Source organism: Suillus clintonianus (assembly GCF_016758775.1).
Source record: "Suillus clintonianus strain FC179 chromosome Unknown DEU56scaffold_4, whole genome shotgun sequence".
Classification (NCBI taxonomy): Eukaryota; Fungi; Basidiomycota; class Agaricomycetes; order Boletales; family Suillaceae; genus Suillus; species Suillus clintonianus.
In genome coordinates this window covers 733,768-752,935 of record NW_024539228.1, presented here as the reverse complement: position 1 = coordinate 752,935, position 19,168 = coordinate 733,768, and the positions used below count along the sequence as shown (strand labels likewise).

The following is a 19,168-nucleotide window of genomic DNA, read 5'->3' as shown; positions in this document are numbered from 1 at the left end:
ACAGGATAATGATGATTACAATAGAGATAATAGTCCATGTGGTATAAATTATCTATGTCTAGCGTCCCGTCCCAGGAAAACGTCTCTTAGCCACATCCATCGCCTTCCCGTTCTGTAGGTTTCACCGTTTCTGCCGGCAGCGGTAGCGCCCTCTTCTATTACCTGCTGCGAGAGTTCAGCGTTAGGACCGCCCCAATCTCTCCTGCCCCGAATGTCTCCCGAGTGTCTTCCCTGCCCCTCACTCAAAGTCCGCCTCCGACCACCCGCAGAACCAGCCAAAGACATACTCTCGTTGACGACAGCTGCAAAGCCAAGCCCGACTCCACTGATACGCCTGGAGGTTCTTCTTGGCGAAGGGAGGAGCCCAAATCCAGGGCTGACGGGCGAGAGACCTATTGTCAGTCCTGCGGGAGACAATACGCTCGACAATTGATGTTGATGTGAAGATGGGCCAATAGTATGTATAGATGCAGATGGATCGAGGGTGGTAGGGTGTCGACGTGATGAGCGAGAGGTGTCTGGTAAGAGTGGAGAAATATCCGTCTGGTGGTCTGTGGAGGGAGGTGTAAGCTGCGAAGATGACGCACGGAGGGTGTGCAAGGAGACGGAACTCTGAGGGAAAACAGTGCCCTCCGACCGCACCCGGCGGTCCATAGGAGGTGCGACTGGCCCAGAGATAGATGAACTCTGGGGACCGACGGCAGTGCTTGCATATGAAGGGTAGGATATTGGGGGATTTGTTTCAGGAGTGACAGTTCCGCTGCTAGATACTGCTTGGTCTTCAATGTCAGATTCAGTTGCTATATCACTTTCATCAACGTTGGCTTGGGCACTGACTGCCCAAACCCCAGCAAGAAGAACAAACATGCCGACGATGACGAGGATAAGGTGCCACCCTGGGAGTTGCCCGAGCTGGTTGAAGTATACCAAACCATTGATAATCGATGAAAAGTTATAAAAGCAAAAAGCGGCTAGACAATTGCCATGTTAACGACGCTTTCGGGCAAAATACAAAGTGATAGGACACACATGGGCAGACAAACGCAGGATCTGCAAGCCTCAGACCGCGGTTAAGGTACCAAAGTTGTCCCAGAGCAAAAATAACGAGTCCACCAACAAGAATCCACGCTTCCCATCTGTAAAATTGATTGACACCGCCGAGTGTGAGGACAAGAAGTTCAACACCAGACTTTGCGAAGATCAAACAAAGCCCGGACAATGTCCCTGAAGCTGCAGCATATGCTAAGGCAAGAAGAAGCGAAGTCCGGCCAGGAAGTGGTACGCGTAATGGTGATGATGACTTTGAGGACTTGGAATGATGGCCACATTTTGGATCGAGTAGTGGCGTCACCTCAGATGCGAAGCCGCCGGTGACTTGTTCCTCAGCGAAACCAACAGCTGGATTACATGGTTGCTGAGTGTGTGTAGGAGGCAGCGGTGTCGGAGAGTTTAGAGGAGAACTATGAGCGGAGGTAGAAGAATGCCCTCTCCGTCGACGGCGGTCTCCGGGAGAGTCATCGTCATAATAAGGGCGAGGGTGGTAATATTCAGGAGTGTCAGGGTGTCGGCCTCGTCGATAACAAGGATCGTAGTATGGATCTCTGCGTCCACGAGGTGACCGAGACCGAGATCGTGAACGCGAAATGTGTGCCTGAGTACCAGGCAGCACGACTACTGGCGGGCCACCCGATCCAGCAACACCAACAGGAAATTCAAGACGAGTGGGAAGTCTGTCGGCATATTCAATGTGAGCTAGCGACGGCAATACGACAGGGGTGGACAGGGGCGAGTCACGATTGGCCTGCAACAATGAACAGGCTGCAGCTTCTAGTTGTCTCTTGTAAGAATATTCAACACCATGCGTCTGCGGGGATGTGATATGTAATGTTACAACGCTTTGTCGCGGCTAACACGCACCACGATAAGGCATACGAGCAGGATGAAACCCTCGGCGCAGAACCAGAATATAAACGCAGGACGCGCGAAGAGTGACATCAATTCGTCAAGACTCCGCGTAGTTTCAGGAACAATGCCATAGATAGCAATCAACGCAGCGCCACCCGCGATGAGAGCGGTTCCGAGGAGCATTCGTGGGCGAAGGAGGAGATTAGCAAAGAGGGCATTCCAAAGGAGAGAAACAGCGCCCAAGGGTGCCAGTATGACGACCGGAAGGGATGCTATTTGTATGAAAGATCCAAATACATTAGATATCAAAAAGATAGCTGACAGACATTGTGTTAGTTAGTGGAACGAACATAGGCAGAGGTTGAGCGTGCTCACCGAACCCTATCAACCATAATCTAACAAATGTAAGGCGATAGTGAGGTATAGAAGACATTTACGACTCACGGTCGGCGGTGTTCTACTTTCTGGTCTTGTTCTGGGAGCTGTGAGTTGTGAACATGGCTACGACGCTGGATCGCAAGGCCAAGGCTTTGGACAAAAGATGCGAGGAGTCCGATAGAAATCCCCAAAGGGATGGATATGTCTTGATTTAAATTTGTGTTGATAAAGAGTGAAGTGGGTGCTGCGGCGACATGGGTTGTAGAAGAGGTGATGTGTGCAGAGAGTGTGCCCATCGGCGAGGAGGGAATGAACTGAAACTGAGTGAGAACGTCCTAGTGCTGTCTCCCACTTGTCATTCAGGTGCCGAGTTGGTGCACGCAAGCGCTAGTAGCAGTAACTAGAAATAGAATAATATGTAGGCAAGAAGCCTTTGGTAGACGTGGTAGGCTGCACTATGTAGCAGCAACAGTTCTCAAGGGAGAACCCACGTGACCGACGCCAAGTTCACCCATCATGAAATTTAATTTTAAGGGCTTCATAATTATTCTCGAGCCAACATCTGTACAAGCCACCGTATGCAAGACACTAGGAGCTCTGAAAACGGTTTACTGTGATCATAGCGGGCTTTGGCATAATCGTCAAACCAACTTCTAATGTCAGCACCCACTGTTAAGTTGAAAACAGGTTGAAGTGGTGGGGTGCTCTGGCGACCGAGCCCAACGCATACGGCGACCTTCACCTTTTAAGTTTAAGGATTCGCTGCTGATATCAAGAAGTCCCAGATTCTCGCTGGTCGCTATAGGTGTTGGGTAGCTCATGCTACGCCGATAATCCAGGCTCAGCAACGTTTTGCGAGGCATTAATATTATTGGATGCAAACGAAAGAAGATGTGGGAACCTTGATCATATCTGGCCTTCTTGTCTTCTAAGGTCTTGTCGTTTCGAGCTTCTTCATTGCGTCTTCCTCACCTTCTTAAACGCAGTAGTCCGTGGTCTTGTGAGTCGTCCTGCTTACGTTTGCACTTCTTGGACTCCACTTTGATCTTCTTATCCTCCTCAACGGCGCATGCCTTCTTTCGTCTGTCTTGCGAACACGCACGCAATGCCTGCCTGGTGCCTGGTCTCCATCTGCTTGACATGGATTACTACATTATATTTGAGTCTTGTGAAAATACTCGAAGTAAGCCTGGATATGTAATACCTTCTTCGCGCAGCAGCAACAAAGTAGTTACTGACCTCCGGCAATGCTGGCCTGACCGAAGAACCCAGTTTATGACGGCTGCGAATAAAAAGACGTCGATGACATAAATGACTGGCTGTGGCTCCGCGAAATGCCATCAGGCCGCCGCTTCGGTCGTGACTGAAACATTACTACGGGCAATAATATTAATGATGATACGTGCCCATGCTTCAGCAAGATTAATATATAGTGGACTGGCCAGCCTTGGGAGCACCACAACTGGACTCGAAGGCCTTATGCAGCTTCGTTGTACGTCCGTCGTTCATGTGTGAAGTATACCGGCCTCTTCAAACACCACCAGTGTCGGCAAGTAAAAAGTGCAGCAATAAGATGCTGCCATTCTTCCTCTGCGGAATTCTCGAAGAACATGCATGTCACATGACCGCAGCATATGTGGCTGTGCACTCCATTAATATTCCCTGTCGCGTTCTGATGCCGCAGGCCCGCAGTTATTCAAAGCTTCAAGTTTAGCGCCGTTGGTCACTTTACATGTCTACCGAATATTGTCCCGAACAATCACCGTAAGACCAGCTATCAAGCTGACAATCTTCGTTCAAACACTCCAAGATACCCATTTTTCATAGTAATGTCAGCTCCTAGCAATTCCAAAGCTCAATCTAGCGATGCGTCATCAATGTCCACTTCGGATCCATCATCCCTCCGTGAACGAGGGGTCTATGAAGCGTCCGGTGACGATGACGACTCTGTCTTTACTGTGGTGGGAGATTGGGACACCACGCCTAGCCCTATGGGCTCTCAAACAGACTTGTCAGGTTCCTTAGAACAAGACATGTCCGAGGCCCGTCTTCGTCAACTGTATGACGAGGAAGAAATTGAACGTTACCTCCACCTTTTTTCTGCTGTAAGTTCTTGCCTTCCTCAATGGGTGATCTATCCTGAGGTACAACAAGTATGTGACGGAAGTGAGACTACCAGGTGCTTTGCGTAGCACAGGGCAAGTCAAAGCCAAGCCACCAAGTACCAGTCCCCTCCACCTTCCACGACTACCAAAACCACCGCCACTCCCTCCACGGCCATTTGGTCGTACCTCCGAACAAGCGAAACTGCCTATACCTCTTCCACCCACCATCTCCCAGAGACCATTGGATCCCTCCTGGTCCGAGCAGATCGTCTTTGTGAGTCCCACCGCAATCATAGTAATTAAATTTAAACTCTCTCAAGAAATATATACTACCAGCTCTTCCGCCGAAACCTCATCCGCCGCCATCCTTCGCTTTAAAGCGCTTGAAGCTCACTAGCCAGCGTTTTTTCCTCGCAGTAGTTCCTCATTACCAGGCTTTTTTTCTTTCCATGGCAAAATTAGCATTATGGAAAGACCCACAGCGTAGTGGACTATACTGCTCGGTAAGCAGGCTGTTCCTTTTTGAGATTCATATATTCACTAACATCCAGGGGTTCTGGATACTATGGTTATACGATCTCCTTCTCCCGGCACTAATGTTTCGAATCTTGTGGGAGATGCTCAGCCGGAGACTCTTGCCATACCCCACTCTAGAATCTTTACAGATGCGGCGAAAAGACTCCGAACGAGCTAAGGAGTTCGGAGACGAAATTCAAGAACGCCTATCGACACCTTCAGCGGGGCCGAAGGAATTATTTCAGCTCTTCAAATCCTACAGATCCACAGCAAAGAGTAAAATCAAGTCCGTTGCGAAGGAAATGGAGGCACTTGAAAGCAGTCCAACTGGCGATGGTGGCGACGCTGACGAGGATGAAGCAGCTACTGTTCTTGATGACGATACCCAAGAAGAGCAAGACATCAAACGAGATCTCCTGCACCTTCTTAATACCGTCGCTGACATTCACGAACGGATCAAAAAGTATGTATCCCTTGATTCATGAAGGGCTGTCAACTGAATACATGTTGTTATCAGCGTTTTCATCTGGAGACGACCGGCAGTCTCCCGAAGATATGCAATCGTGAGTAATCTCTGGAGATTACTTCGGTGTTGCAATTGACTCCCAGCAAGACTTTGGCTGTTGTGTCTTTCTGCACCCTGATCATTCCCGCGCATTACTTGGCAAAACTTATATATGGCAGCTGTGGGATATTGTTCTGGCATGCTACTCCTGTGTTGGCTGCTCTGCCACCAGGTGCTCGAGCCAGGTCTGTATTCAATACATGTTTGCGTCATATTCTGATAAGCGGCGAAATAGACTGCCTGGTCCGTTGACTGATGCCCCCACCGATGCCGACTATGCTATAGAAATAATCACACAGAGGATTGCTAGGGGCGAAGAAATCAAGCCTCCACGCAAGCCTCGTTCTTCAAGTGCCCGTGCTAATAGTGCAAACGAAGCCGACCCCCTGGCCATCCCGTCATCCGACACATCATCCAAAGGCCAGATGCAACCTAATGATGGTGTCGATTGGAAGAAATGGGGAGCACGTGTCGCGCAGGGCAAGTCGCTGCTTAGTGAAGGCAAACAACGCATTTCTTCGGGACAAGTGAATACGGTCGGTCTGACGTCCGCGACTTTACGAGACGAAGAAACACATAGTACGCTTATAATAACCCAGGTTGTGATACAACAATTACTGATCAACTCTCAGCATATCCTGCACACCATACTTCAGCGCCTGGTCTAATTACACTGACCGCTACCACATTGTACTTCACAGCTCTCACATCGCAACAAGCAAAATTAATCTTACCTCGCGAGAACCTCTGCGGCGTGAAGAAAACCGGTTTGATGAAAGGGCTTCTGATTTCCTGGGTCGAGGGCGAAGAAGGGCACGGAACAGAAATAGAAGAGAAGTTTCACTGGGTCGGCAATCGAGATGAGCTCTTCGCGCGCCTCCTTGGTCCAGATGGTGCCCGATGGACGCGAATCTGAAGGCTCGACGCGTCTGTGGCTGAATTGAAACTCAGAGAGCTCCGCGCAAAGGACCATATCCTCAGCGGCGTACACACTCGTATCCTTCCCCCCACCCATAATTTATTTGGTCTCTGCCTTTACTCACCTTTCGTACGTCTATTGTATGCATTGCACCTATTGATATCCTTGCCATTACTCGTAACCTTTTTGCTAACTTGATTTTGTCTTTTTTTCGCTCGCTCATTCAACCAAGGACCGTAAACTGCAGAATGTTTTTCTCTACCGAACTGTTGTCCAAGAGGGATAGCGGATTCGGTCTTCTTTGGTGCCGTTCTTGTATACTTCATTGACGATATATCTCATTGCTTGGTATCCCAAATACTAGGCTGGCCGCAACGCTTGGCTCGAAATCAGCTTTTAAGAAATTACCCAAGCGCTCCGTGTTGACTGCAGATATATCTCAATTGTGTGATCTGATTGCTTCTCCTTCGGAACCTCTTGCACTTCGGCTCTCAAGCAACTTGATGGTCGGGGCTGCACGGTTAGCAGATCAACTTCATTGGCGCCCTTGACGCTCACCAAGTCCCACAGTGTATATAAAGGTTTTACCATCCATGGTTGTGTAACCAATCCTTGTGCATTTATTGTTGCCTCTAGTCAAGCAGGAAATTTTTCTTTCTGATGTAACGACTTGCTTCAACTCCCTTAAGCGAGTCGTGCAAGAGTTCCATTCGATGGCTGCGTCCGAAGCCCGGCTTCAGATGGCTCAGCCGAGTGTGAGGTGAGTTAGCTCACACGATGTGAGCCTCCTCTGACACCCCCTGTCAAGGCCATCAGCTGTCACCCTTGCTGCTGATCCTGGCGCTGGATTTGGCATGGATTTTGACGCAATGGTCGCTGTACGTTTCTGCCTATCTTTTTGTTCGTCCCTAAGCCAATGACGTGGCTAGGACTGGGACGAATACTTAAATATCGGAAGTACATTACTTCACTGGATTTCAACTCGCGTATATTCATGGTCAATCTTAGACAACAAGGGAGCGGAAGGGGGCTCATCCGATGATGAGTACAATCCCAAAGCCAAGAGACCAAAAGGAAAGGGCAAGCAGTCTGCAGTTGCACCGGCTTCCACCGCGGAAAACGCCCGTGCCAATGCGCATACACTCAACGAAAACCACGACATTTTCCTCGCCAATTCTTTCGATGCCTCATTTGGCGGCAGCGGCGCCAACATGATCCCATCTTCCCAGAATGATAACTTTGGCTTCGACGAGAGTTTCTTCGGCGCATTTGATGGCCTGGATATTGGGGAGGGCGTCGGTGATGACGTCGTAAGGGAACTTGGTGAAGGTTGGGGAGGAGCCGCCTTGGAGAATCAAATTGAGTGTGTCTTTTTCGCCGCCAGCTGAAATCTTACTAAAATGTCCTAGCCGTGATATGCAAGTGGATGAACCGAATGACTTCGGGTTCAACGACGCAGATAACCTATATTTCGAGCACGATGTCCCTAATGACGATGTCGGTGCATTAGAGCAGAATATCTTGCCACTTCCTCCGTCAGCTTTTGCAACACCTCAAGGTACACAACAAAACTTAGCAGGTACGACGCATTACTACATATTGACTATCCTTATAATGAAAATATATAGGTGCCCTTCCTCCCTCATCATCCCTCACCGGACACTCGGTCGAATCCCCCACTGGTCCCTTGGCCGTAATTGCCCCTCAGACTGATGGCATTGAGCCCATTGCACCTGACTATCATCCGGCTGAACCCGCGCCTAAGAAGATCAAGCGGGCCAGGCTTCTTTTGGATGTGCGAACGGAGTTGACGGATGACGAATTAAAGGTGGGTGGTGACGCCGCTCGCGGCTCTACGGGCTATATCATCCCTTTCTGTGTAGGCTGCACGTCTGCATTATCTGGAAGAGCAGAATGGCATTCATCGACAACTCGCGCGGAAGAATTTTGAAAAGGATCAAGGCAGGGTCATCGATGGTTTGCTTTGGGGTGTTCCAGAACACAGTAAGCTTCAGTTTACTTACGCTCATCACGAGCTTACACTTTCAAGTGCAAGCCAAAGAATTAGTGGACTTTTGGCTGGATCATTTGAGGGCACAATTGGATGCTCGATCCGCATTTATGATGGAACCCCAAGGTCAGTGTTGCAACGCTTGAACTATGCGTTATCAAATACACACAATCTTCATTCAGACGATTCTCCCCCGTCAAAAAGGAGGAAGACCAAGATAAATGCTGAAATCTCCGGTGGAGTTGAGAACTCGAAAGTCCGCCCTGGAAGTCCTACGTTCAGTATAGGCCAGGCGAACCTAGATGACATGAATTTCGATGCGGGTGAAGTGAACTTTGACATGAATTTCGACATGGGTGGTAAGTTATTTTGGTACACCATGGATGGCTGTGACCCACCATCTCCACCTCCTTCAGATGGCTGGGGTGGCGCAGACGATGCGGGACCTGAATTGAATAATCTGCGCTCGTCCGAGGTAAGTTAACTGGCAACGCTTCCCGTATTATCCTTGACAACGTTTTAGGAACCAGGACAAGCACGTCATGCGTCTCGCCCAGCGTCCTTGCTGGGTGACCATTTCGGCCTGGATGTCGTGCAGAACTCCTTCTCTCAGCGTAGTGCACTCTTCCCTTGGGATAATGCGGGTGGAAGCTCTTCGATATCTGGTGCAGCACTCCTTGGTCGCCAGAGCAGTGACAAAATCAGTGTTGACCACGCTGAGACCCGCATGAGGGGCAGCTCACTAAGCCGACGAGGAAGTTCTCTTCCAAGTCAACAAGGTGACGTATTTGGTGGTGCCGGAGGTTTCCCTGCGAGCATCAATGAGAGTCCCCAGATAAACGACGACGATTTTGTATTCAATGGTACGTCGATGAATTCCACGACTTGCCCGGCGATCTAGCTCATGGCACCGATAAGTCCCAACAGGTATTTCTGTGGTCGAATCTCAATTGTCTGAGGTCAATTTCGCGACCCTCGAGAGAAACTCTTTCAACTTCCTTGAGTGATCATTTTTACTGTCTGCCATTTAAACTTGTTATACTCACGTATCGTGCTGAAAAGATACGCTAAGATGCAATTCAAATCTCTGTCTGGGTATGCTCGATTTCTCGCCTTTGACGATGTTGTGCCGCAGACCACCAGCACTGCACACGTCGCAGCAGCAGCTCTCTACCACTGTCTCGGTGCGTGTCGTTATCCCGCCGTGCGGCTACTTCACATGCCGGACCCTATCCGAGTATCCAATGCAGTTCGCTGATGCCGATTTGACAAGTGTTAGGCACAAAGGACCTCATCCAACTTCGTCAAGAAGAGGCGTACGGTACCATTGAAATCCGTATCAAGTGACACGCCCATTCACCTCTTTATCGGCCGAAACGTTTCTAGTAGTGATCGATCACGTCAAACTCTTGTACATTAATATTATCTTGAGTCCCAGTGGCCAGTGGCAGATGATAGACTCGAAGGACGACAATCGTTCCTTGTATGCCATGCTTGTACTATATGCATTAGCACTAGTGGTTGTGTAGACTTGTGTAGAAGACTTGTGATGTACAATTTGGAATTGCCGCATACTCGGCTCTTGGTCAATTTCCGTTTGAAAACCATGATCAGGCCACCCAACAAAATCTTGATCGTGCCATTTTCCACCCGAATACCTCCCCGATACGTATGATACTAAAGGGTCATCGTTTCACGCACCTGTTATTTGCTCGCAAATTTTGGTATGTTATTACTACGTGCTAGCTTCGCTTCTGTCTCACCTTGCTCGCAGTTTTAGAAACTTTAACTCGTATTCCGCTCAACGCACCATGTCTTCGCCAGCAGTTCTTGCCGCGCGCGCTGCTCTTGCCAGCATAGATCTCACAAGCTACGACCCTGAACAATCGAGACTGATGGATGAGAAGTGCATCTTGGTCGACGAACAGGACAACGCCATCGGGGCGATGGACAAGAAGACCTGTGAGTCTATGTGCTATGTATCACATGCGTGTTTTTTCATACCATGCTTGAATAGGCCATCTCATGGAAAATATCAACAAGGGTCTCCTGCACCGAGCGTTCTCTGCATTCGTCTTCCGTCCCTCTGATGGCAAGCTCCTCCTGCAGCAGCGGGCTTCGGAGAAGATCACGTTCCCTGACATGTGGACAAATACGTGCTGTTCGCACCCACTGGATGACTTTGAGGAGGAGAAGATCGAGGTCGATCAGCTCGGTGTGCGGAACGCGGCTTCAAGAAAACTTGAGCACGAGCTCGGTATTCCGCAAAGCCAAACGCCAGTTGGCGAGTTCCAGTACTTGACGAAGATCCATTACCTCGCACCGTCGAACGGGATGTGGGGTGAGCATGAAGGTGCGTTGACAGCATGAAAACACAGGCACATGTCTTCACCCTTTCCGCCATAGTCGATTACATTTTGTTTCTGACTGCGGATGTTACGGTGACGCCAAATAAGAACGAGATTCAGGACTACAAATATGTGGACAAGGCGGAGTTACAGGCGATGTTCAATGATTCGTGTGCGTATATTCTGTTGGACTATTGTTTCTGATGCGAGCTTACTCGGATATCTGCAGCAAATTCTTTTACACCTTGGTTCAAGCTGATTGCTCGGGACTTTTTGTTTGGTTGGTGGGATATGCTGCTGGAACGCCAGGGTTTCGATGGTCGTGTCTACGCCAAGACTCTAACAGGTGTCGCGGATGGATCAAAGGTTATCAAGATGGTGTGATACTAGAAGGACTTGTAGATGGTAGTGCAAAAGCAACTATTGTATTAAGCGACAATGCATTGCGAAAACAAGATAAATATTGTACTACAATATTGTGAATAGTTCTGTTTGCCAAGCACCATGCATAGTCAAGAGACCATGAAGTAGTTACTGAGCAAAGAGAACATCAAAAAGAGATCCCCCGACGACGCAAGCCAGTAGTGCAGCGGCAAGGTCATCATGTCCCTCGAGTTGCAAGCAGAGCTCGTGAGAACAAGGGCGGCAAAAATTTGATAACCAAAGAATGAGGGCGGTGCCCTCATAATAGTGGTTAAACTATTAAGAACAGATACTACACTTGATCTAAGCCAAAAGGCCAGAGTGGTAAAGATCCTAGTTGTCTGGAACGCCCTTTTATACAAATCTATCAGCGCACGGACCATTCAATTTTCAAATCGGCAAAGGTAGTATTACACACACCGTACATAATAGTAGCAATAGCATGCATGATATCCCCGTGCTGCCACCAGATTATAACTATAAATACATACAGTAGTCGTACATCATCAGCACGTCAAATCCTCGTTTGTAGTCAAGTCATGTTATCGCTACACCCCGTCATTGGGGAAGTCACTATCAGGACTCTGTCATATACGAACCGCGTCGCCCTCGGTTCTCATCCTCTCTTAGTGATCAATATTCTGCCCAGCCCGTGAACCACTACGCGACCCAGCACGCGAATTGGCGCGCGATCGCATCCTCGTCCCACGGAAAATCCAGATCTCCTTCTGTTTCCCAAATCCAAGCATCCCTGAACGCGGGAGCGGCACGGTGGCTTCAAGCTTGTAGCCCATCATACTGATTTCTTTTAGTGCCGATGCTGCAAATACGTCTTTGCTCAACTCATGGGCTAGCATCAGAGCACGTCAGCAACTATACATTGATGTAAAAATGAGACATACTGCCAATTGCGTTTCTTTTCAGCTCGATAGTGTAGATCTCATCTTCACTTGTTCGGTCTCCAGCGATTTGATGAGGCCATGCATTACGGAGGCGGGGACCAATCTGTTCGCCGACACGCCGCGGGGGCCGCACCAGGGTAATCCTGTGTCCTGAACGCGAGATATGCGCCGCAAAGAAGTCACAGTGTTCATCAGGACCGCTATCCTGAAATACTAGCTGAGGATACTGAATACATCGTTAATCATGCTTGTATGACGTTCGAAGTAATGGAACACATACCTGATACCCTGTACTGAGAGAGGTACGGTACTGATAACCATTGTGTGCGAGGCATGTAAAGAGTTCGCACATCATTTTTTGTGCGCTAGATGGGATAAGCACGTGACACAGAATCAGTGATTGGATGATTGGGCCTACATGATACCCTCAATCCCACTAGCAGTCCAAGGATTCCTGTTAAAGAGGATGCGAAAGGCATGGAGGACAGGGATTGCTGTGGATACGCCATGTGGCCACATAGGGATGATGTTCTCCTTTATTTCCTCCATTGTATCCTGGAAGGCAACGTTGCCCAACCGGAGCTCATTTGCGCCGTGAAATGAGACAAACATGTGGTCTGTGATGTGGGAGTCACGATAATAGATCATTATGCATGTTTTTCGCATCATGGGAATTGTGACCTACCTGGAAGATAGGACGGGTTGGAATTTATGCCACTGGTGCGTGTCATGGGCACGAGGCGCTGACGTGCACTAGAAGAAGTTCGAGTACGCTCAAGAGGAGGTGGAGCGGCGCCAACGGTATCTGAGCGGCGAAGAGTACCTCCGTTCTTCTTCATTGCAGACTTGAGTTGGGTTTTCTCGGGGTTATATGAGGCCTTTGGACGTGTTGTGCTCGCGCGCTTGACTCGTGCTGGGGGTGGGCCTGGCTCAGAAGTGGGTGGTACGAATGGGGTGTTTGGGTCTAGATGACCTTGTGGATATGGAGTACTCTGGTAATTTTCGCGAGGCCATGGTGGAGAATTGTATGGATCGGATGTAGGAAACGGTTGTTGTTGTCGCTGATGCTGATAGTTAGGAGGGTAATAAGTGTGGTATGGCTGGCCATAGTAAGGGAAGTTTGATTTCGGGTAGGCTGAATGCATGGTACGGTTGTAGGTAGTGCGTGGTCAGGGAAAGAGATAGGAAAGATCGTCTTACTAGTCTGGTACTAGTAGTCGATAAAATGGCCTCGTGTTTGAAGACAGCAGACATGAGGATTCCCATTCTAAGCCGCGGAGAATTCTTTGGGCGCTACTCCATTTCTCAGTGAAGGGAGCGCTGATTAGAGTTCACATTAATCGGTCCGCATTCGGTCCTTTTTGATCACGTGACTGTTTTAGGATTCAATTCACTCCCTTGCTTCCGTGTTCCTCTCCGCAAACGCCCAAGTCGCATTGACTGTTCTTTGCTACAGGTCCTGATGGCATCAACGTTCTTTACATGGCTCAGATCTCCTGCTGCTCGCGAGTACTTCTTCAGTATGTTTCTCATCATCATTTGCTCTTAACCTATCTCATCATCTAAACAGGTACTCACTTCTGGGGACCAGTCAGTTATTTGAACCTTGACAACGCGCATAACTCACTCATTCCAGATCGCAAACTGGGGTCTTCCACTTGCTGCCCTCGCTGACCTTAGTAAAGATGAGGAGGTCATTTCAGGTTCCATGACTACTGCACTTGGCGCGTACTCGTACGTTCCCATTTCACTCTCACGCAACTGCTTGCTGACTCACCAACCTAGGATGGTCTTCATGCGCTTCGGTATGTCCTGTCACGATGTTCCATAGCGTGCGCAGCTGACTTTGTGTCTTAGCCTGGAGGGTACAACCCCGGAATTACTTGCTCTTTGCGTGTCATGCAACAAACGCGACAGCACAGTCAATCCAAGAAGCCCGCTTCGTAAACTACTGGTATTACGGCGGCCGTGAGAAGAAGTTCGGTCTTGACAAGGACAGCCAAGGTCCAGTTACCCAAGCCATCGAGGCATCACAAGCAGAGGCAAAGAAGGCTGCGGAAGCAAAATCATAATCTCCCCTCTATGCAGTCTTGTCACTTGGAATACACTGCTTTGACCAACCAAGCTCTGAAATCAGCACTTAGATACAGATACGTAATCATCACCAAAATCCGTCATCCCCGTCACCTTTGCTTTTCTTCCCGCCCTTGCTCTGCGCAAGTGCCTGTCGTTCATACATCTCAGAGATCTGACATACAATTATTTGAGCATCTGCTATCTCATTGAATATCAATATACAGCGGAACACTCACTTGCTCGGGTCCAGTAGCATCATCTGCCGACTTGTCATCGCGTATTCTGATGAATCTCGGAAAGCGCAACGAGATCCCGCGTTCCTCTACCAAGCCCTGTGCCGCTGTGTACACCGGGCTCAAACTCAGATCTGCCGCGAGCACCTCCCAAACCACCTTTGGCTCAAACCACACGTCAGGCTTCGCACCACCAGGTTTAATGTCCCCACGTGGTTTTGTCCCCTCGAGCGGTCGCAGAGTGTCCCAGTGCGTTTGCAGCATCTCCTCGCTGAACCCGGTGCCGATCTTGCAGATCGTTTGATATTCTTCGGCGTCGGCGTCGAAGCAGGCTAGCAGGAACGCTCCATAAACGTTCGTGCGCTTGCCTTTTCCGTAGTACCCGCCAACAACGACGAGGTCAAGCGAATCGCCAACACCGGCGAGGTAGTCTTTCTTTAGCTGTGTACGATCCATAGTTAGTCGAATTTCGACAGGGTGGAGGGAGAATATACCTTTAGCCAGTTGACACTACGCCGGCTGGGTTCATAGTAACTCGCGTCTGACTCAAGCATCTTGACCATAAGTCCTTCGCAGCCGTCCTTCACACTCTCTTCGAGGAACGCCTGGATCTCATCTGTTGTCGACCCATCTGAAGACTTGGCAAAATCGAACTCTCCGGGCACAACATGGAAGTGCTCCCTCAACAACTCGCGACGCTCGCTGAGTGATTTTTGGAGGAGTGGCTACGCGCACGTCAGTCATTGCAAACACCCTAATGTCGTTAAAGTTGAGAAACAAACCTCGCCATTGAGATAAATGAGGTCGAATGCGAAAAGGCAGACTTTGACCTGAATGTCTTCGACTTTAACGTCCTTGCGCTTTCGCCTGCTCAGTTCTTGGAAGGGCATGAGCTTGCCCGAGGTCTTGTCGATAGCGACAGCCTCCGCGTCAAGCACAAATGACTTTGTCTTCTCCTTGATGCACTGTCTTTCTGTCAGCCTAGTCCGCACAGCCAGCTCATCACCCACCCTCGGTAGCTGCTCCACCAAATCTGGATACTTGGCTTTCATATCCTCTGAGTTTCTGCTAAACACGCTGACGCTGCCGTCGTCCAGCAGGTGTACCTGGGCGCGTTCGCCATCGTACTTATACTCACACGTGAACCGCCGCCCCTCGAAGCGGTCGAGCACCTCGCCGATCGCTTTTGTTGGCTTGGCGAGCATTGGCTTGAGCGGAACGCCCGGCGTAAGCTTGCAATGTGTGCGCAGGCCCGATAGGCCGTGCGTAAGTAGCGCGGGGATCACAAGTTCGTAGGTGGGGAGCTCGCTGGAAGAAGGGTCAATGAGTGTATGTGGGCGAGGCGAGGGAGACTGACCTGTACACAGACTTCATGATGCTGGCGCCTTCTTCGAGGTGAGACGCCAGTGTCTCTTTGCTCCATCGTTTTCCGGCTTGTACAAATGATGAATAAACTTCGTTAGTGAGGTTTGAAATAAACACACCATGTTCCTTAGCCAGAACGGCAGCATGTGCAAGGGCCACGAGAACCGTCCGCTCAGCATTGCCGATCCGGAGCTTGCCTTCCAGACTGCGTACGATGTACTTCGCCTCGAAGTCTTGACACGCGGCGAGGAGCTTCGTAATGATCGACACCTTCTTTGCCTGGGACTGTAGCGGGGGGAAATGGTGCTAAGTTGTTGAGAACATGTAGAAAACATGAAGAACAAACCGAATGCCCGGACGACAACGCGATCTCCCGTAAGTTTGAGAAGACAAAAGGAACTGTGAGGGGCTTGGGTTTAAAGAGTGTCTTCTGACTGTTTTTGGAGTTCTGCGAATGAAGTAAGCTCGTGTGGTCATGGTTAAGGCAAGTAAGACAGAGCACCATTGCCACGAGCCCAAGATCGCCTTCTTTCTTGAGGTCGGCTTTGACTGTTGCAAGGCTCCGTCCTGTGGACTCGCTGATAGCTTTGATGAGCAAGCTCTCGCCAATACCCAGTTCGACACCGACATAATCCGGGCTTAGCTACATCTCTTAGTACACAGCAATGAGGTAATTAAATGGGGAAAATCTTACGCGGTTTATGCACAGATATACAGACTGCAGGAGGGAGTTGGAATCATCTTTCTTGCTACGTTGGATGACGAGCCAGAAGAATGAGGTGAGGAGGGCGGTCTTTTCGAGCCTCTTGGTGGTGGCTTCGATGAGTGAGAAGGTCTTCGTTAGTGCAGCGTAGGGCACCCTGTCAAGTTATTGTGCAAGAACAACGCGAGAGATTGTAACACAACGTACGGGTCTCCGATTTTCCACCCGCCCTTGACGTCTACCTCTGCAGTTCGGGATAGTGCTTCTTCAGCGCTGTGTATTCAAGTCAACTTAGTCATTATAAAGTCCTAATAGGGGAGTCAAACGTGCGTTTGCGTTGCCGCACCCTCGTCGTCATCCTCCAGCTCGCTTTCTCCGGCAATCTCTTCCTCGCCCTCATCGGCACTTGCTGAGGACTCGGCTAGTTGCTGTTCTACAGGCTCAGACTGGAGGACTGCTTTAGCTTTCCCTTTACTTTTGGAGGAAGGCTTTGGCGAGGGGCGCCGATTTGGACTGGTGGGAGCTGGTGCGGTTGTCGCAGAGTTCTCATCGTCTGACTCGACCACACGTCTCCGTTTGGACTTTGAAGGCCCAGGTGATACTGGAGCGTAATTGAGTTCAGCTTGAGTTTCAAGAATGGGTAGCACTTACCAACACTCTTTGGCGAAGTGACACCCTTTCGCTTTGTTTTGGGCTTAGCCGGTGCTGTTCGTCATTATGACGTGTCAGTTGTGCAGAGTGGAGAGCACTCACATGCCGGTGGTTTATCAACTTCCATTCCGTCTCCCTGTTCTGTAGACTGTTTACCATTGGAGACAGGCGACACTAAGAGTCCTCGAGGATTGAATTCCACGATTCAGAGAGTTCAACATACTTACTGATTTCAGACTTAACTGACACATCCGTCTTGCCATTGACAACGACTGCTTCCTTCACACCCTCCTCGTTTGCGTTGGGCTTGCGCCTCTTCCCTCCCCACATTTCCGCCAGGTTCGACTGCTGTGGCGGCGCCGGCTTGTTGTTCTTAGGCATTTCAAAGAATTTACCTGAAAAAGTGGTGGTATGTTATGTGAGCAGAGAGAGGAGGGCGCTACACTACGTACCGAGCGTTTGTTGTCTTCCCATAAATCTTGTGTGAGCTGCGACGCGGTAGAATGAACGCGTGACAGACATAGACGCGTGTTACTTAAACGCGTCGCGACCCGTGTGAACTGCCAGCTATTGAATCCCCCTGTCCTGCATGCACCGAACCGTGAAATTGAAATTGCGATATATTCATTGGTGAAATCAAAATAACCAGCTATTTACTAAACCCTAGACCGCCCAGACAGAAATCCTGCAGGTGCTAATTCTGTACAACCGCATGACCTTGTCACTGCAGTCGCCACAACATGTGGTTCCTCGCAGCAAGATGCACTTTGCCCCTGTCACGTGTCACAGCGCAAACCTCAGATCACGTGATTTCGACTGTGTCACAACATCCTACTCATTTCCCCATCAATTTTGTCGGTTCAACCTGAAGGCGTATAACACTAAGCGCTTAGCGCTTAGTGACTGCACGATGAACTGTGGTAGAGTATATCATTAAATGAGACAATGACATCAAACATTGCATAGTGGCGAAACTCCGAAGGCAAATGCCGGAATCTGTACAGTTTTAGTTTCTGTGGCTTGTTTCCCACGCAAGCAAGCACAGAGCCGGAAATTGAGCTCCTCATCGTCCTAATAGTTCACCATGGCTGATCAAGTACGTGCTGCTACTTTGCTGAACCTACACTCTTTGCCTGACTTATCATCATTCTTAGATCGAGAAGGCGTACCAGAAGCAGCATTTGTTCCAAAACGCCAAAGCCCGCGGTATGAGACTTTAACCCGTGAATTCGGAGCAGGAACTTATGTGATTGCGATCGCTGTGGTAAAGGTGGCAAGAAGGTTGCGACCAAGGAAAAGCGGTGGTACAAGGATGTTGGTCTTGGATTCAAGACCCCTTCGGAGGCTATCCAAGGCACTTACATCGGTACGTCTCTATACGTGTTACAGGTGGTTTGCATAGTTCAAGGTTATATTTGTTCTCAGACAAGAAGTGCCCCTTCACCGGTGACGTCTCGATCCGTGGCCGTATTTTGACTGGCAAGGTCGTTTCAACCAAGATGACACGGACAATTGTGATCCGCAGGGATTACCTCCACTACATACCTAAATACAGTACGTTGGGAGACAAGCTGATTGTCCGTTCGCCCTCATATTTGCTTAACAGACCGTTACGAGAAGAGACACAAGAACATGGCTGTACACGTATCGCCCGCTTTCCGTGTCGAGGTCGGTGACATTGTCACTGTCGGTTAGTATTCCCCAATGTTGGCGTAACTCGGAACTGACCGCAGGCGATGTAGGGCAATGCCGGCCACTGTCGAAAACGGTACGATTCAACGTCCTGCGGGTGTCGAAGAGTAAGGCATCAGCCAAGGCCTTTGGCAAGTTCTGAGAGTGCCATCGAGATTTTATTTACGCTGTTCACATTGCATGATTTCTACTACCCACTGCGCTATGCCCGCGTGAAAAATACATTGCTGCATTATGACAAGCACTTATTTTAAAAGATTTAAGTGGCAATACACAGGAATGTCAATCAGAATCAGAACTAGGCGGTGTCGTAGTCGTTGACCTGACGAGCGCTTGACTGAACAGGAAGCAAACAATGGAACAAATAAGGACAGCA

At 49.4% G+C, this 19,168-nt stretch overlaps 9 protein-coding genes across 9 annotated transcripts; 5 read left to right on the top strand and 4 right to left on the bottom strand.

Moving 5' to 3' along the window:
* Positions 1–48: 48 nt before the first annotated feature.
* On the bottom strand, positions 49–2,579 carry DEU56DRAFT_725867 (uncharacterized protein; the record flags this gene model as incomplete). The annotated part of the gene is made up of 6 exons (XM_041347890.1): positions 49–971; positions 1,030–1,485; positions 1,795–1,864; positions 1,918–2,222; positions 2,281–2,300; positions 2,350–2,579. 6 exons carry the CDS (start codon positions 2,577–2,579, stop codon positions 49–51), a joined length of 2,004 nt encoding a protein of 667 aa, XP_041214527.1.
* A 1,395-nt stretch (positions 2,580–3,974) lies between these two features.
* Positions 3,975–6,774, top strand: DEU56DRAFT_770676 (uncharacterized protein). Its single transcript, XM_041351420.1, has 8 exons — positions 3,975–4,388; positions 4,438–4,662; positions 4,709–4,891; positions 4,940–5,367; positions 5,422–5,467; positions 5,518–5,654; positions 5,705–6,048; positions 6,102–6,774. The coding sequence occupies exons 1-8, from the start codon at positions 4,113–4,115 to the stop codon at positions 6,383–6,385; spliced, it is 1,923 nt and encodes a 640-aa protein (XP_041214526.1). The 5' UTR covers positions 3,975–4,112; the 3' UTR covers positions 6,386–6,774.
* On the top strand, positions 6,637–9,746 carry DEU56DRAFT_725298 (Rec8 like protein-domain-containing protein; the record flags this gene model as incomplete). The annotated part of the gene is made up of 15 exons (XM_041347859.1): positions 6,637–6,692; positions 6,753–6,908; positions 6,959–6,969; positions 7,025–7,148; positions 7,197–7,288; positions 7,397–7,753; positions 7,812–7,946; positions 8,017–8,216; positions 8,272–8,392; positions 8,439–8,525; positions 8,642–8,874; positions 8,923–9,262; positions 9,318–9,402; positions 9,462–9,583; positions 9,673–9,746. 15 exons carry the CDS (start codon positions 6,637–6,639, stop codon positions 9,744–9,746), a joined length of 2,193 nt encoding a protein of 730 aa, XP_041214525.1.
* A 237-nt stretch (positions 9,747–9,983) lies between these two features.
* Positions 9,984–11,232, top strand: DEU56DRAFT_770666 (Isopentenyldiphosphate isomerase). The gene is made up of 5 exons (XM_041351419.1): positions 9,984–10,123; positions 10,174–10,361; positions 10,417–10,752; positions 10,806–10,919; positions 10,977–11,232. Exons 1-5 carry the CDS (start codon positions 10,071–10,073, stop codon positions 11,129–11,131), a joined length of 846 nt encoding a protein of 281 aa, XP_041214524.1. The 5' UTR covers positions 9,984–10,070; the 3' UTR covers positions 11,132–11,232.
* Positions 11,233–11,537, bottom strand: DEU56DRAFT_770664 (uncharacterized protein). Its single transcript, XM_041351418.1, has one exon. It carries the CDS (start codon positions 11,431–11,433, stop codon positions 11,260–11,262), a length of 174 nt encoding a protein of 57 aa, XP_041214523.1. The 5' UTR covers positions 11,434–11,537; the 3' UTR covers positions 11,233–11,259.
* Positions 11,468–13,388, bottom strand: DEU56DRAFT_770662 (uncharacterized protein). The gene is made up of 5 exons (XM_041351417.1): positions 12,758–13,388; positions 12,491–12,689; positions 12,353–12,437; positions 12,073–12,298; positions 11,468–12,020 (listed from the first exon to the last, which is right to left on the bottom strand). Exons 1-5 carry the CDS (start codon positions 13,215–13,217, stop codon positions 11,797–11,799), a joined length of 1,194 nt encoding a protein of 397 aa, XP_041214522.1. The 5' UTR covers positions 13,218–13,388; the 3' UTR covers positions 11,468–11,796.
* Positions 13,389–13,473: 85 nt separating this feature from the next.
* DEU56DRAFT_383126 (UPF0041-domain-containing protein) lies at positions 13,474–14,248 on the top strand. The gene is made up of 5 exons (XM_041345947.1): positions 13,474–13,592; positions 13,643–13,662; positions 13,709–13,806; positions 13,858–13,877; positions 13,930–14,248. The coding sequence occupies exons 1-5, from the start codon at positions 13,535–13,537 to the stop codon at positions 14,142–14,144; spliced, it is 411 nt and encodes a 136-aa protein (XP_041214521.1). The 5' UTR covers positions 13,474–13,534; the 3' UTR covers positions 14,145–14,248.
* DEU56DRAFT_383318 (ATP-dependent DNA ligase) lies at positions 13,929–17,620 on the bottom strand. The gene is made up of 15 exons (XM_041345949.1): positions 17,553–17,620; positions 17,203–17,495; positions 17,101–17,154; positions 16,780–17,050; positions 16,657–16,722; positions 16,441–16,606; positions 16,249–16,389; positions 16,093–16,194; positions 15,866–16,031; positions 15,739–15,814; positions 15,392–15,689; positions 15,164–15,346; positions 14,876–15,106; positions 14,385–14,822; positions 13,929–14,320 (listed from the first exon to the last, which is right to left on the bottom strand). Exons 2-15 carry the CDS (start codon positions 17,225–17,227, stop codon positions 14,234–14,236), a joined length of 2,304 nt encoding a protein of 767 aa, XP_041214520.1. The 5' UTR covers positions 17,228–17,495; positions 17,553–17,620; the 3' UTR covers positions 13,929–14,233.
* A 564-nt stretch (positions 17,621–18,184) lies between these two features.
* On the top strand, positions 18,185–18,934 carry DEU56DRAFT_907203 (40S ribosomal protein S11; the record flags this gene model as incomplete). Its single annotated transcript, XM_041356878.1, has 6 exons — positions 18,185–18,196; positions 18,255–18,306; positions 18,371–18,466; positions 18,526–18,654; positions 18,707–18,790; positions 18,843–18,934. The coding sequence occupies 6 exons, from the start codon at positions 18,185–18,187 to the stop codon at positions 18,932–18,934; spliced, it is 465 nt and encodes a 154-aa protein (XP_041214519.1).
* Positions 18,935–19,168: the final 234 nt, after the last annotated feature.